The sequence below is a fragment of the Benincasa hispida genome, unplaced genomic scaffold (assembly GCF_009727055.1).
Source record: "Benincasa hispida cultivar B227 unplaced genomic scaffold, ASM972705v1 Contig557, whole genome shotgun sequence".
Taxonomy (NCBI): domain Eukaryota; kingdom Viridiplantae; phylum Streptophyta; class Magnoliopsida; order Cucurbitales; family Cucurbitaceae; genus Benincasa; species Benincasa hispida.
The window spans coordinates 281,311-293,635 of record NW_024064924.1 but is presented as its reverse complement, the minus strand read 5'-3'; the positions used below and the strand labels follow the sequence as shown (position 1 = coordinate 293,635).

The 12,325-nt window shown below is 28.9% G+C and overlaps 1 protein-coding gene across 2 annotated transcripts; it reads left to right on the top strand.

The window, feature by feature from the left end:
- The first annotated feature begins 421 nt into the window (after window positions 1–421).
- Window positions 422–4,610, top strand: LOC120069722 (probable serine/threonine-protein kinase At1g01540). 2 transcript variants are annotated; one of them, XM_039021511.1, is made up of 7 exons: window positions 422–1,100; window positions 1,343–1,450; window positions 1,533–1,658; window positions 2,019–2,180; window positions 2,412–2,538; window positions 2,687–2,896; window positions 4,390–4,610. In XM_039021511.1, the coding sequence occupies exons 1-7, from the start codon at window positions 481–483 to the stop codon at window positions 4,420–4,422; spliced, it is 1,386 nt and encodes a 461-aa protein (XP_038877439.1). In that variant the 5' UTR covers window positions 422–480; the 3' UTR covers window positions 4,423–4,610. The 2 variants fall into 2 exon arrangements, with proteins under 2 accessions (XP_038877439.1, XP_038877438.1); XM_039021510.1 differs by lacking the exon at window positions 4,390–4,610 and having other exon boundaries at window positions 2,687–3,142.
- The last annotated feature ends 7,715 nt before the right edge of the window (window positions 4,611–12,325 follow it).

Sequence of the window (12,325 nt, the reverse complement as noted above, 5' to 3'; positions counted from 1 at the left end):
GAGACTTGTTGCATCATAGTATTAAATTTCCATTGACATGTACATACTTCCATCGATATTTTCACACTTTCATAGGTTCAATATCGATATTTATATCGTAGAAAAATCTACTAAACACACAAAAATAAGTATCTAAATGTCATTAATATAAATATAATATAAATAATAAACATATTTACTTATTTAAAAATAATAGAAGGTTTGTTTACTAATTTAAATTTATTTTTAAAATTTCTGTTTACATAATTTTTCGAGAAATATTTATGGAACTATCCACATCCATATTTTAAATAACAAGTATTGCTCAAAATATGGAAGAATCCGATGTCACTGACTATTCATACACGTGTCAAGGAAGTATTGGCTTCCCCATAGTTTAAAATGATTTTAATTTTATATTCAGATTTGAGTTAGCCGCTACTGAAGCCTAGTTAGTTATTAGTGACCAAAAGATTCGAACTCCGCGAAGAGATCGGAATTATGAAGATCTTAACTTCCTTCCCTAATCCTTCCGCTTCAAAAACTCCATCGCCTTCTTCCTCCAAACCTTCCAGAACTCCATATTCCATCTCTCTCATTCTCTTTCACACCATGCCATTCAACTCATCTTTCGTTCCATTATGGCTGTCCAGCCGAACCGCATTGGGAGTGAAACGATGGGTTCTGATTCTTACTTCTGTTTTCGTTTTTCTTCTTTTTGCTTTCATTCTTGCTTTCATTTTTCACGTCTCTTGTCGTGGGCGGAGGCGGAATCGGAACCGTCGAAACGATGATCGTGAAGCTGCGATTTCGGCCGAAGTTCTTCCGGAGATGGACATGAAGGTAAAGAAGGGCTCCGATCATCAATTTTCACGCCAGGGTAGTCTGACTACTCAGCATAGTATTGTCACAGATTGGGAGTATTCCGCCGGCCGATACTCCCCGGCGGCGTTTACGGACCGGCGGAGATGGAGCACATTTGCGCTGGAAGAGATTGCTTTGGCGACAAATGGATTCAGCGAAGAGAATACCATTAGCATCGAAGATTTCAGTGTCGATTACTACGGAAATTTGGCCGATGATACAAAAGTGATTGTTAAGATATTCAATGCAAATAACAGGTATGTTCTGTTTTGGTAATTGAATCTCATAAGTGAGCAGCAAACTAAATTCAACGTGTGTCTAACTCTATTAACAGTGTTCCATCAAAATTAGACAACTCTTGGTTCAATTTACCCTAATATTACATGGAGTATGAATTTGTTGATTTCTTCGGAAGAGAGAATTAACTCCATCTAAGCTTTAGGTTTTGTGTTTGATGTAAGAACTATAGTATTTTCTTATTGAAATCCTCATTTATTAGTTTTGGAGACAACGAGTTCATCAGAGAAGCAGAGAGAATTCGGCATATTAGCCATAAAAATCTGGTCAATTTGCTTGGATACTGCACCCAGGGAATTGCTAATAATAGGTATTGTTCATGTCTTCTGTTGTTAAGAAATCACACGTCTTCCATTATAAATACAGATTGTAATAACTTTTGTTGTGTCCAGGATGTTTGTTTATGAAAATTTGGATAATGGGAATTTGCATCAATGGCTTCATGGATGTTCACAGAAACCCTTTAGCCCTCTGACATGGTCCATTAGGATGAACATTATTCAAGGAATTGCCAAAGGGTAAGATGCACGTATCTACAAGTATGTGCTAAGTTAGCTCTGAAAATTTATGAAAAAATGAAGAAGAATTGACGTTGTTTGAATTTTAAGAAATAGAAATGCATCACCTATTTAGGCAAGTAATAAATCGTCTTAACGTTAGTACTTTATCTTCATATATTGTCATAATCTTCTTAATTATATATATAAAAAAAAAAGATAAGTCTATATACCAATGTAGACCGTTTTGATTTATGTAAATAGGGATGGAAATTTTGACCGATAGAAATCTTCCTTCACAAATGTGTCAATTGTCGATGTTTACCTTTGAATCAGAGTACTCTGTAAATTACACTGAGGGCTTATTTGTGTTTTCTGCAGATTAGCATATCTTCATGAAGATGTGGAACCACAAATTCTTCATGGCAGGCTAAAATCCAGCTGCATATTACTTGATCAGCATTGGAATCCCAAGATTGCCAATTTTGGTCTAGTTGAGCTTTTGCTTTTGGAGTACTCGCCTGGATCTTTGGTTGGAGAAACGTTAGTCGTCTTATCTTTCCTTTCTTATACTATTCTAAGCTCATTGCTCATTTAGGACATGTTTGGGAGTGATTCTTAAATCTTTAAAATCATATTTTACCATTTCAAAATCACTGTGAAACATTTATTCAAAACTAATTTTAATGGTATGAAAACTATGATTTAGAGTGAATTTAACCATTTCAAAATCACCCTCAAACTTATGCTTAGGAAATTTGCTAATACTCTCAGGTATGAATCTCTCGAGAATGGATCAATTAGTCCATTCACAGATCAGAAGAATGATGTTTATAGCTTTGGTATACTTCTCATGGAGATGATAACTGGAAGAGCTCCTGTGGAGTCCAATCAATCACAAGTATGTTTTGATACATTTTTATACATCTGTTTACACAGACTGAATAGTTTCTTGTTGTGACATTCTTATATGATAAAATGAAGATTGTATATACGAAATATGTGTTAGAAATGGAGATTGATGGAAGTTTTTTAATGAAAAAATGCAGCCAGATTTGACAGAGTGGGTGAAATCAATGATAGGGAATCAACAGGCATTTGAAACAGTTGATTCCAAATTGGAAGAAAAACCAGCCTCAAAGCAACTTAAACGGATGCTTTTAATTGCTCTTCGCTGTGTTGATCCAGACATACAGCACAGACCCACTATGGGCCAAATCCTTCTCATGCTTCAGCCTCACGACCTTTTACTCTCTGATGTACGTATTTACAAACATCCACTCTCTACATTTATACATATATATATTCATTCATACACATACATATGCATTTTATGCATATATTATATTCATTCATACACATACAGATACTTGCACAAATATATATATTGATAAACTCACAAATTAATGGATTGTACATCATTCTTATTAAATGCATATCATTCTTATTAAAGATGTTCAAATGATCTGACAATTCGAACAAATCGAACTAATCAATCCAAATTGTAAGAGTTGGATTGAATTTTTTATTTTATTTTTTTTTTTTTGGGGGGGGGGGTTGGGTTGGATACCGTTATTACACTTTTAAAAATTCTTGGTCAAACCCAACCCAACCCGAATTTCTAATATTATTAAAATACATATATTATAACTTATAAATATTATAGTTTGTATATATTTTTATGATGTTTGTTTGAAGTTTGTAATAGATATCTTGGATTTTAATATAACTGAGTTTGATGAAATTTTAGTTATTAATGTGTTATATTTAAATTTAAGTATTTCAAGTCAATAAAAAAAATATAATTAAAAAAAATAAATAAATAACCTGACGACCCAACCCAATCAGATACCCTCCTTGGATAGTCAACTCGACCAACTCAAATTTTCGAATTGATCCAAAAAGATCTTATCTTTATTCGATTGCCACTAGCTTGCAACATTAGTGTTTGTCATAAAAACACATTTAAGAATGATGATGTGATGTCAAAAAAAAATCAAATATCAGCTAATTATGTTAAAAAAAAAATAATATCACATTTCATCACATAATACAAAAACTTTGCATAGTACAAAAGAGAGTTTAAAACAATTTTACTCACTTTATGAGTTTCAAAAATAATGGTCTCTTAAGATAGAATAGATTGTCTTTTTTCTAAAAGGCAACATCTTGTCTACAAGATCCAATAAACTTACTTTGTGAAGTAAATCGAACTTCAACAAACTTTTAGATAAGAAAAAAGTTTTATGAGAGAAAATGTTGATGGAAAAAAGTTGAAGTTCTAATTTAGAGAAAAGACATATTTATAGATTAATTCGTAGTTATTTGAATAATCATGTCTATTCTTCAAGTTGGTTAATAATTGAAAAGTTGCATCAATTCATGGAATAATGCTCAAAAAAAAAAAAAAAGTCTTTCATTTTGTTAGAATAGATTCAACATGTGTATCATGAACCTATTCCAACATTCTGCCCCTAATTATTGGACCAACTACATATAATAGCTTCACTAACACTCTAAAGGTGGTGGGGCAAATAAATACAGTGGACTGTGACTGAATCCAGTTCTGAAAATGAAATTTGGTTTAGGTAAAATTAGATGAGAAACTTGTTTATATATGTATGTGTGTTTTTTTTAGTCTAAGACAAACCTCCCTTGTCATTTGCTCTTTAGTTTTAAGTGTTTTACAGAATTAAGCTATATATTCTTACTAATATTATTTTATTTTCTTTTTCATTGACACTTTTTATAGGGCCGTCATATCGGAATGAGTGAGTTCTTGTAAGCTTTGCTGATTACCATTTCATTATTGATATTCTTTTATTTAAATTTAAAAATCTTTTTAATTAATTTCAGGGTATTTTAGGTTTATTTCCCCCCAATTTTTCTTTAAAAGGAAAAGATGTATAGAACAAAAAATGAAAAATATTGCATTACACTTGTATATATATACCTAATTTATAGGATTTTAAGTTTCTGCCAATCAAATTCTAATTATATTTCATTTTTTTAAAAAAAATAAAATAATTGTATATGTTGCAGCATTTAATAATTATATATAGTTTTAAAAAAATTATGACATTGAAACGAAAAAAAATATTAATAAAAATAACTGAAAGAAGGCAAAAATATTGCTAATATCAAAAAAAAAAAAAAAAAAAAAAAAAAAAAAAAAAAAAAAAAAAAAAAAAAAAAAAAACGAGGAAGGCATAGTAGCACTGACTCTGCCGGGAAAACTGTTTACTTACCTTTTTTTATTTAGAATAAAATCAATATATACAATCTAATAATGAACTGAAATCAAAATACATCATAAAAGATTTAAATAAAAAATAATTATAAAATATAGATATTTACAAATGATGAATGAAAATATATTTTTTAATACCCTTCTTAAACATGGAGTATGAGGATCACAAATACAACTTGTGAATAAGATAAAGAAATTGTTATCAGACCCTTTGTACATATATCTACAAGTTCATCTGTAGAAACATGACTGTAGTAATGTCATTTTGAACTGCATCACAAACATAATGACAATTATATAATGTCGACCGGTTGTCACAAAATAAATTTATGGCACGAAGATGGTCTACCACAAGACTTTTTAGTAATACTAAGTCATGTAAGTTCAAATGAAATAGAAGCCATGGAACGATATTCAACCTAGATGAACAAGACATCGATTGATAAAAAAATTAAATTAATGAAAAATTAAATTAATGAATGAAGATTAATTTAATTATATATAATCAAGCAGTCTCCATTTTACCATATTAGAAAATTTGTGCAAATGGACGTATAATGTATATTTATTTTATTTCAAAAGTTTCTTTCCGTCTTGGCCATTATTTTTAATAGTTTTCTTTTTAATTTCATTAAAATCTTAAATTTCAAGTACAGTTTTCATTTGATGTTGATTTATTTTAAAATTAGCAATTACAAAGTACAACAATAATTAATCAAATTGTTAGAAGAGCAAACAAAGTCCCACATTGATTAAAAATGGGAATAATCATAAGTATATAAACGTAGACAATTATCTCCATTAGTATGAAACCTTTTAGCGGATACCAAAAGCAAAGTCATGAGAGTTTATACTCAAATTGGACAATATTATATCATTGTGGGTGAAATCCTCATATTATGATGAACTAGGAAAGGTAAGGAATCTTAGTTCGTGCTCTATTTGGATAGCTTTGTTCAAAAGTGATACTTTGTTCGAGAAGAAGATTGTTAATAGTGCAAACAAAGTCCTACACTAGTTAAAAAAGAACATAATCGTGTGTATATAAGTATGGACAATTATCTTCATTTATATAAGACCTTTTTTGTGGTATCAAAAGTAGAATAATGTGGGTTTATGCCTAAAATAGACAATATCATATCATTATAGAGATATATAGATGTTTGTTATCCTTTTATCAATTATCACATCTTTGAGTCTTAACTTATTAAATTATCACATCTCCATTTTTTTTACTCAGGCGTTCGTTATCCATTAACTTTTGATAACGAAAACAACAAAATTATAGTTTGTAGTTTGAATATTTGCACACGTTTTTTTTAGAGTATTTTTTTGAAATGGATCACCACCAAAAGTTGACCGGAGGGGTCGGTGGCCGGCGTCCAGCGTCCAATTCCACAAAATAATTGATACATATATTTTGTTTCTGATTTCATTTCGTTTAAATGAAATAAAATGTTATATACCCTATTTTATTCCTTTTGTTTGAATTAAATTACTAGTCCCTACATATTTAGGATCTGTTTGATAGAAAATTTAAACAATAAAAATTTGAAAACAATAAATTAAATGAAAATAATGTTGTGTTTCATGTTTTTTATATGTATTTGATTACCGATTCAAAAATTGGATTCTTATTTAAACAATTGTAAACTATTTGTAGTTATCTACTAAATATTTGATGATAATAAACTATTATTAATTTATTTATGAAACATATTTTATATTAAAAAGAAAATTGTATGATTATCATTATATAATTTGTGAGATAAATTGAAAATTGAATCTCTATGATTTAGAAGAAGTTAGAATTTAGGTTTTATAGTTTATAATTAGAATTTAGTCCATAGGGTTTGATAAAAGTTTCATAATCCCTATGGTAGAGACTAGAGTATTTAAGAGAATTTTAATAAAAGATAAGGATTATATATGAAGTTATATCAAACCATGGGACGAAATTCTAGCCTTTAAAGCCATAGGGACTAACTTCTAGCTTTATATGAACTATAGGGACCAAATTTACAATTTGATCTAATTTACTTTATATGTATATATATATATATATATTAATTTTTAAACAATGAAATGAGTGTATAACTAGAGGTATCCACGAGACAGGGATGGAGAAGGATTCCTTGTCCCATTCACGCAAAATTCCCTGCTGATTCACATGGAAAATTTCCGAAAAGTTTCTTCTTTTTTTTTAAGTAATTTGATTTTTGACAATTTTTAATTTTATTTTCAATCAAATAAATTTTTTAAATTCTAAGTTAAATGAGTTATTTCAATACGATTTTTTTATTTTAAAATATTATGAAATCTCTTACTAAAAATAATAATATTCAATATATAAAAGATATAAAAGATATAATTGAAATTTTAATAATTTAAATAAAAGATATAGTTAACTAACAAAATTTATCTGAAAAACAAAAAAGCACACTTATACATAATTAAGTCACTTCGTGTGAGTATGTGTGTATATATAAAATTTTTATTTAAACAAATTCTCACACTTTACTCATACATACATATACACATAATTAGCAGGGACGGGGACATGCTAGGTCGGGATCGGAGATGGAGAATATATTCTTCGTCCCCATTTAGCCATTGGGGAGAGAAGTCTCGTCGCTCCCTCCTCATTTCCCATCTGGTCGGGGATTCTCCACCCCTGTTTGAGCAGCTTTGCGAGCTAAATGAATATCTCTATTTATAACATGCAAATTGTATTTCTAAATACTCTTTTCAATGTTTATTTAATATAATTTTGCATTTGAAATTTTAAAATTCAATTTGGATACAATGAGAATATTAAAATGTTGTTTTTAGAATTTGCACTACTTAGATCATAGAGTCTGAGTGTCTTTCAAGCACGTATTTGCTAACTTAGTGAATCTAAAAATATACAACAGAATCTGGGTTGCCAACCAAATAGACCCTTAAATTTGTGTTTATTTTTTTGTCCTGATTTTTTAAAGGTGTCTAAGGAGTCTAAGTTCTTTAACTTTATGTTTGATAAGTCCCTAAATTTTAACTTTTAAATGTCCTTAAAATTTAAATTTTCTATTTAATAGGCCTTGATACTTTTTATTTAAAAAAAAAAAAAGTTGATAATTGACCTATGAAATAGACAATTGAATTTATGCTTAAAGCAACCTTAAAATTACAATTCTATGTTGAGTACATACATAAATTAAAAAAAAGTCAATGTCGTAAAGTTTAAGGACTTATGAATACAAAATTGAAAATGTATAGGTCTATTGGTTAAATAATTGATAGTTTAATATTCTACTATTGAGATGTATGTCCTAAAACTCGCAGTTTGTAATCTTTAAACACTAACTATTTGCAAAAAAAATGTTATTGAGGTTTATTCAATAAAGTGTTACTGAACATATAAAAATAAGCTAACGAACCCCTTGTTGGGGTTATACCGTAGAGTCCTATAGTTTGTAATTGTTTTTTAACAACTCATTGTTTGTTTAATAAAATATATGATATTTTATTCCATATTTTAGTTGCATTAACCACAAACCAATAAACTAACATTTAAGGTTATCTTGTAGCTTAAACATGCATGTAGAGACATACGGGTGGATCATGTTTAAGTGATAACCTAAATGGTCTATAATAGATAGATAAGGTTGAGTACCTTATCCTGGTGACATTACGAGTATGAGCTGCTTTGTAGGTGTTACAATTATTGTAAAGTGCTACGAATGATCTGATTCTTATCATTCATGCATAGACATGTGAGCGGGGATATTCTATACAAAAGAGTTTGTATAAAACTGGACCACGAAATGTTTAGTCTCATTATATAACGCCGTTCGTAATAGAGACTTATATTTCACCAGGATGACCATAGGTAACATGATCTGAATCTTGGGTGAGTTGTGAACTCCTGTCTATGAGGGCAGTTCTTTGATTTGTATCGTGAGAATGGCCAGATCGCCGACTCAATAAGCCTACCATTTTGGGATTCTCTGATTGGGGAGTTGGGAACACAACTATAGGAATTCACTCATTTTCTGAGGTTGGGGTAAGTAGATAAATTGCTCCTTAAAGGCTGATTCCAAGGCTTGAATAATGTGGTGTCACACCCTCTCCTGGCCCGAGAGGAGTTTAGTCATAGTTGGACGATGATCTATTGTTCATTAGAGGGATCAATGGTACTTAAGAAGTTATATGTAACTATAGGGTCAAAACAATAATTTCGGCCTAGCTATACTTACGAGCAATTTGTGAATTGTCATTGTAATATTGAATGGTTATATCCAATGGACACAAAATATATCTGTAGTGTGAATAGTACAGTTGTTGGTCTTTAGTAGAGTGCCCGACAGTTAACGGATGGTGAATAATTTAATTAAAGAGTTTGATTAATTATTCATGTATCGTTAAAGCTTCAAGCTACAGATCCATGAGGTCTCATTGGTAGCTCAATAAGATTAAATGAAATCAGTATTTGGATTAATTTGAATTTGTAAATTAATAGAGGGATTTAATTATATAGGATATAATTAAGTTATTTTAATTATATATGATATAATTGGTATAGTGTATTTAATACATTTATGAGAGGAAATAAATATTTGAAAATGATTCAAATATTATTTATATGAATTGGATTCGTATTTATTAAATTTAATATAAATAAAATTTATATTAAATGTCATATGAGAGAGAAAAAAAAATAAACTATAGGTTATATTGTATATGATACAATATTAAAAATGTAAGTTATATGATATTTTGATATAACATATAATTTAATATATATATATATATATATATATATATATATATATATATATATATATATATATATATATATATTATATATATATATATATATATATATATATTAAATGTTATTTTATTTTTAAATGAGGGAAGGAGTTTCCCTCTTTTCTCTCCACTCACCTAAATGGATGTGTGGTGTTATTTATTTTTGGATAGGAGAGAGTCTCCTTAATCAGAATAACAGAGTAGAAAGACAAAAACGTTCAGTGAGAGTTATTGTTCTGAGAGATCAATAACAATTCCTCATCCTCCTCTCTACTCTCAACCCTTCCCTCACCATTCCAAAATAGTCAGAGTACACCACTGTTGGGTTCTCTACCTGAGAATACCAAAGTCACCATCATGGTAGTGTTTGTATCTTGATCGAGGGGTGATAGTGTTTGTATCTTGATCGAGGGATTCTTGAAGAAGGTCTTAAAAGGTAAGGGTTTCTGAAACTCTAAGATCCCTTTTAAATAAAACATGTTGTATTTTATGTAAATGCATAATTTGTTCTTTCTTTCTGTAAAAATTATATTATACGAGAAATGGGAATTGGGACAATCCTGCTTCCGCTCAAGGCTCTTTTCATTGAGAACCTTCACCCCTGGCTATAGTATGAAAACTTAAACTTTATGTAGAGACATAAAAGTAGATCAAGTTTGAGTATATAGTCAAAACAGTCTTTAAGTATAAGAATAGGGGTACCTTATCCTGGGGACACATGGATGTAACCCGCTTTATATTTGATACAAACAATGTGATTTCGAAATCGTTCAACTCAATTACCTAAGGCAACTCGATCTCAATCCTGAGCTAATTATGAACTCCTGTTTATTTGGAATTATCTTTTAATCTGCAATGGTGAGGGTGGGTCAACATCGCCGCTCAATAAACCTCCCATTTTAAGGGTAAGACCGGGTAGATAGCTGGTGCAACATGGAATTCACTCCTACCCATTTGATTGGTGAAGACTTAATGAGCAAGATGTATAACAGGACACCTGTGAATGATTGACTTACTGATCATGGTTAAAGCAAGTGGACAAAAATATATCAAGAGTGCAACTATTGGACTTTAGTGGAGTGACCCGATAGTTAACGAATATTGGTTATCCGGTTAAAAGATTTAGCCAATTAATCTCAAATCATTAGAACTCATGATCTGTAGGTCCATTAAGTCCCCTACTAGCTCATAAACAGACTAAAACTTAGAATAGAGTGATAAGAAAAATTGAAGCATTCAAATTCAGATTACATAAATTATTAATTATACGTTTAATTATCGACTTAAATAAAATTGGAGTATTGAAAAATATTTAAATATGATTTAAATATTAATTACATGAATAGAAATTGAGGTATTTTTAAATATAAAAAAATATTTACACTTTATAGAAAAAATACCAAAAGTACAAAACACTTTTGAAACTTTTTACTATAAAGTGTAAATATTTTTTGGATTTTTCTATTTATAAGAATCTTTCATAGAAATTCATGTTTGGAATTGGTATGATATATTAATTTAATATTTGATATTTGGTTAATTTAATTAATTTAATTGTTTAATTATTTATAGAATTAATTTGATTTAAAATGAATGATTTTTTAATATTAATTATTGAGTTAATATTTTATAAAATTATTTTCATTATTTAAAAATCAGATTTCAAATTTCAAATTGAATTTTGAATAAAATTCAATTTAAAATGAAAAAGCATTTATAGTGGGTTTTTCCACTTTTAACACCAAAATTCCACCAAACTCTTTTTGGTTTTGTGGCAATTAAACATGTAATAGAGATTGCATGTTATTTTTTATAAAAGAAAATATATTTAGCTGGAATTTTGAGGATACATTCTAAATTTGATTGAGAAAGAAAAGTTCTTTCTCATGAAATTGCCTAGTAAAAACCATAAATCTCTCCGAGATTTTCTAAATTAGTTCTCTCCGTGGATTTCACCATTCCTTAGAAAGATCTTGTGGTGGTCTACAAATTTTGAAGAGGAGATTGTCTCTGGATTTGAAACTAATTTGAAGAGGTTCTTCAAAAGTAAAATTCTGAAATCCTATTTCTTTGTTTTGTCCTTACATGCTTTTAACTAAAATTAATGTAGTTAGAGTATTTAAGATCTAATTGTTTCCGTTAGTTGATTGACAACACCATCATCTACCAAATTTTTTTTAAAAAAAAAAAAAAAAAAAAAAAAAAAGTTCAAGGGCCTACTATACATATTTGAAGTTCAAGAACTCAATTAACATAAAATCCAAAGTTTAAAAAACTTTTAGGCACTTTTTGAAGTTTAGAGACCATTTTGACACAAAAATAAAAGTTTGTCGATCTATTTTATATTTTTAGGATAAATATCAATTTATAACTTTAAACTTTGGGGGTTGTATCAATTTAAACCCTAAACTAATAATTGTATCAATTTAAACCCTAAACTTTGTAGATTGTATCAATTTCAACCTCAAACTAATAATTATATCAATTTAAATCCTGAACTTTACAGGTTTTTTTAATTTAAACCCTGAACTTTTATAAATGTATCAATTTAAACCCTTTATTATGTTTCATTTAGATAAACATAGTATGAAACATGTAATTTTATCAATTAAATTTCATTAAATGTATTTTTCAAACTAAATAT

Coding starts and splice junctions, on each gene's coding strand:
- LOC120069722 (XM_039021510.1), top strand. CDS start 481: ATGAAGATCTTAACTTCCTTCCCTAATCCTTCCGCTTCAAAAACTCCA. Junction 1,101..1,342: donor ATATTCAATGCAAATAACAG/GTATGTTCTGTT, acceptor CTCATTTATTAG/TTTTGGAGACAACGAGTTCA. Junction 1,659..2,018: donor ATTCAAGGAATTGCCAAAGG/GTAAGATGCACG, acceptor TGTTTTCTGCAG/ATTAGCATATCTTCATGAAG.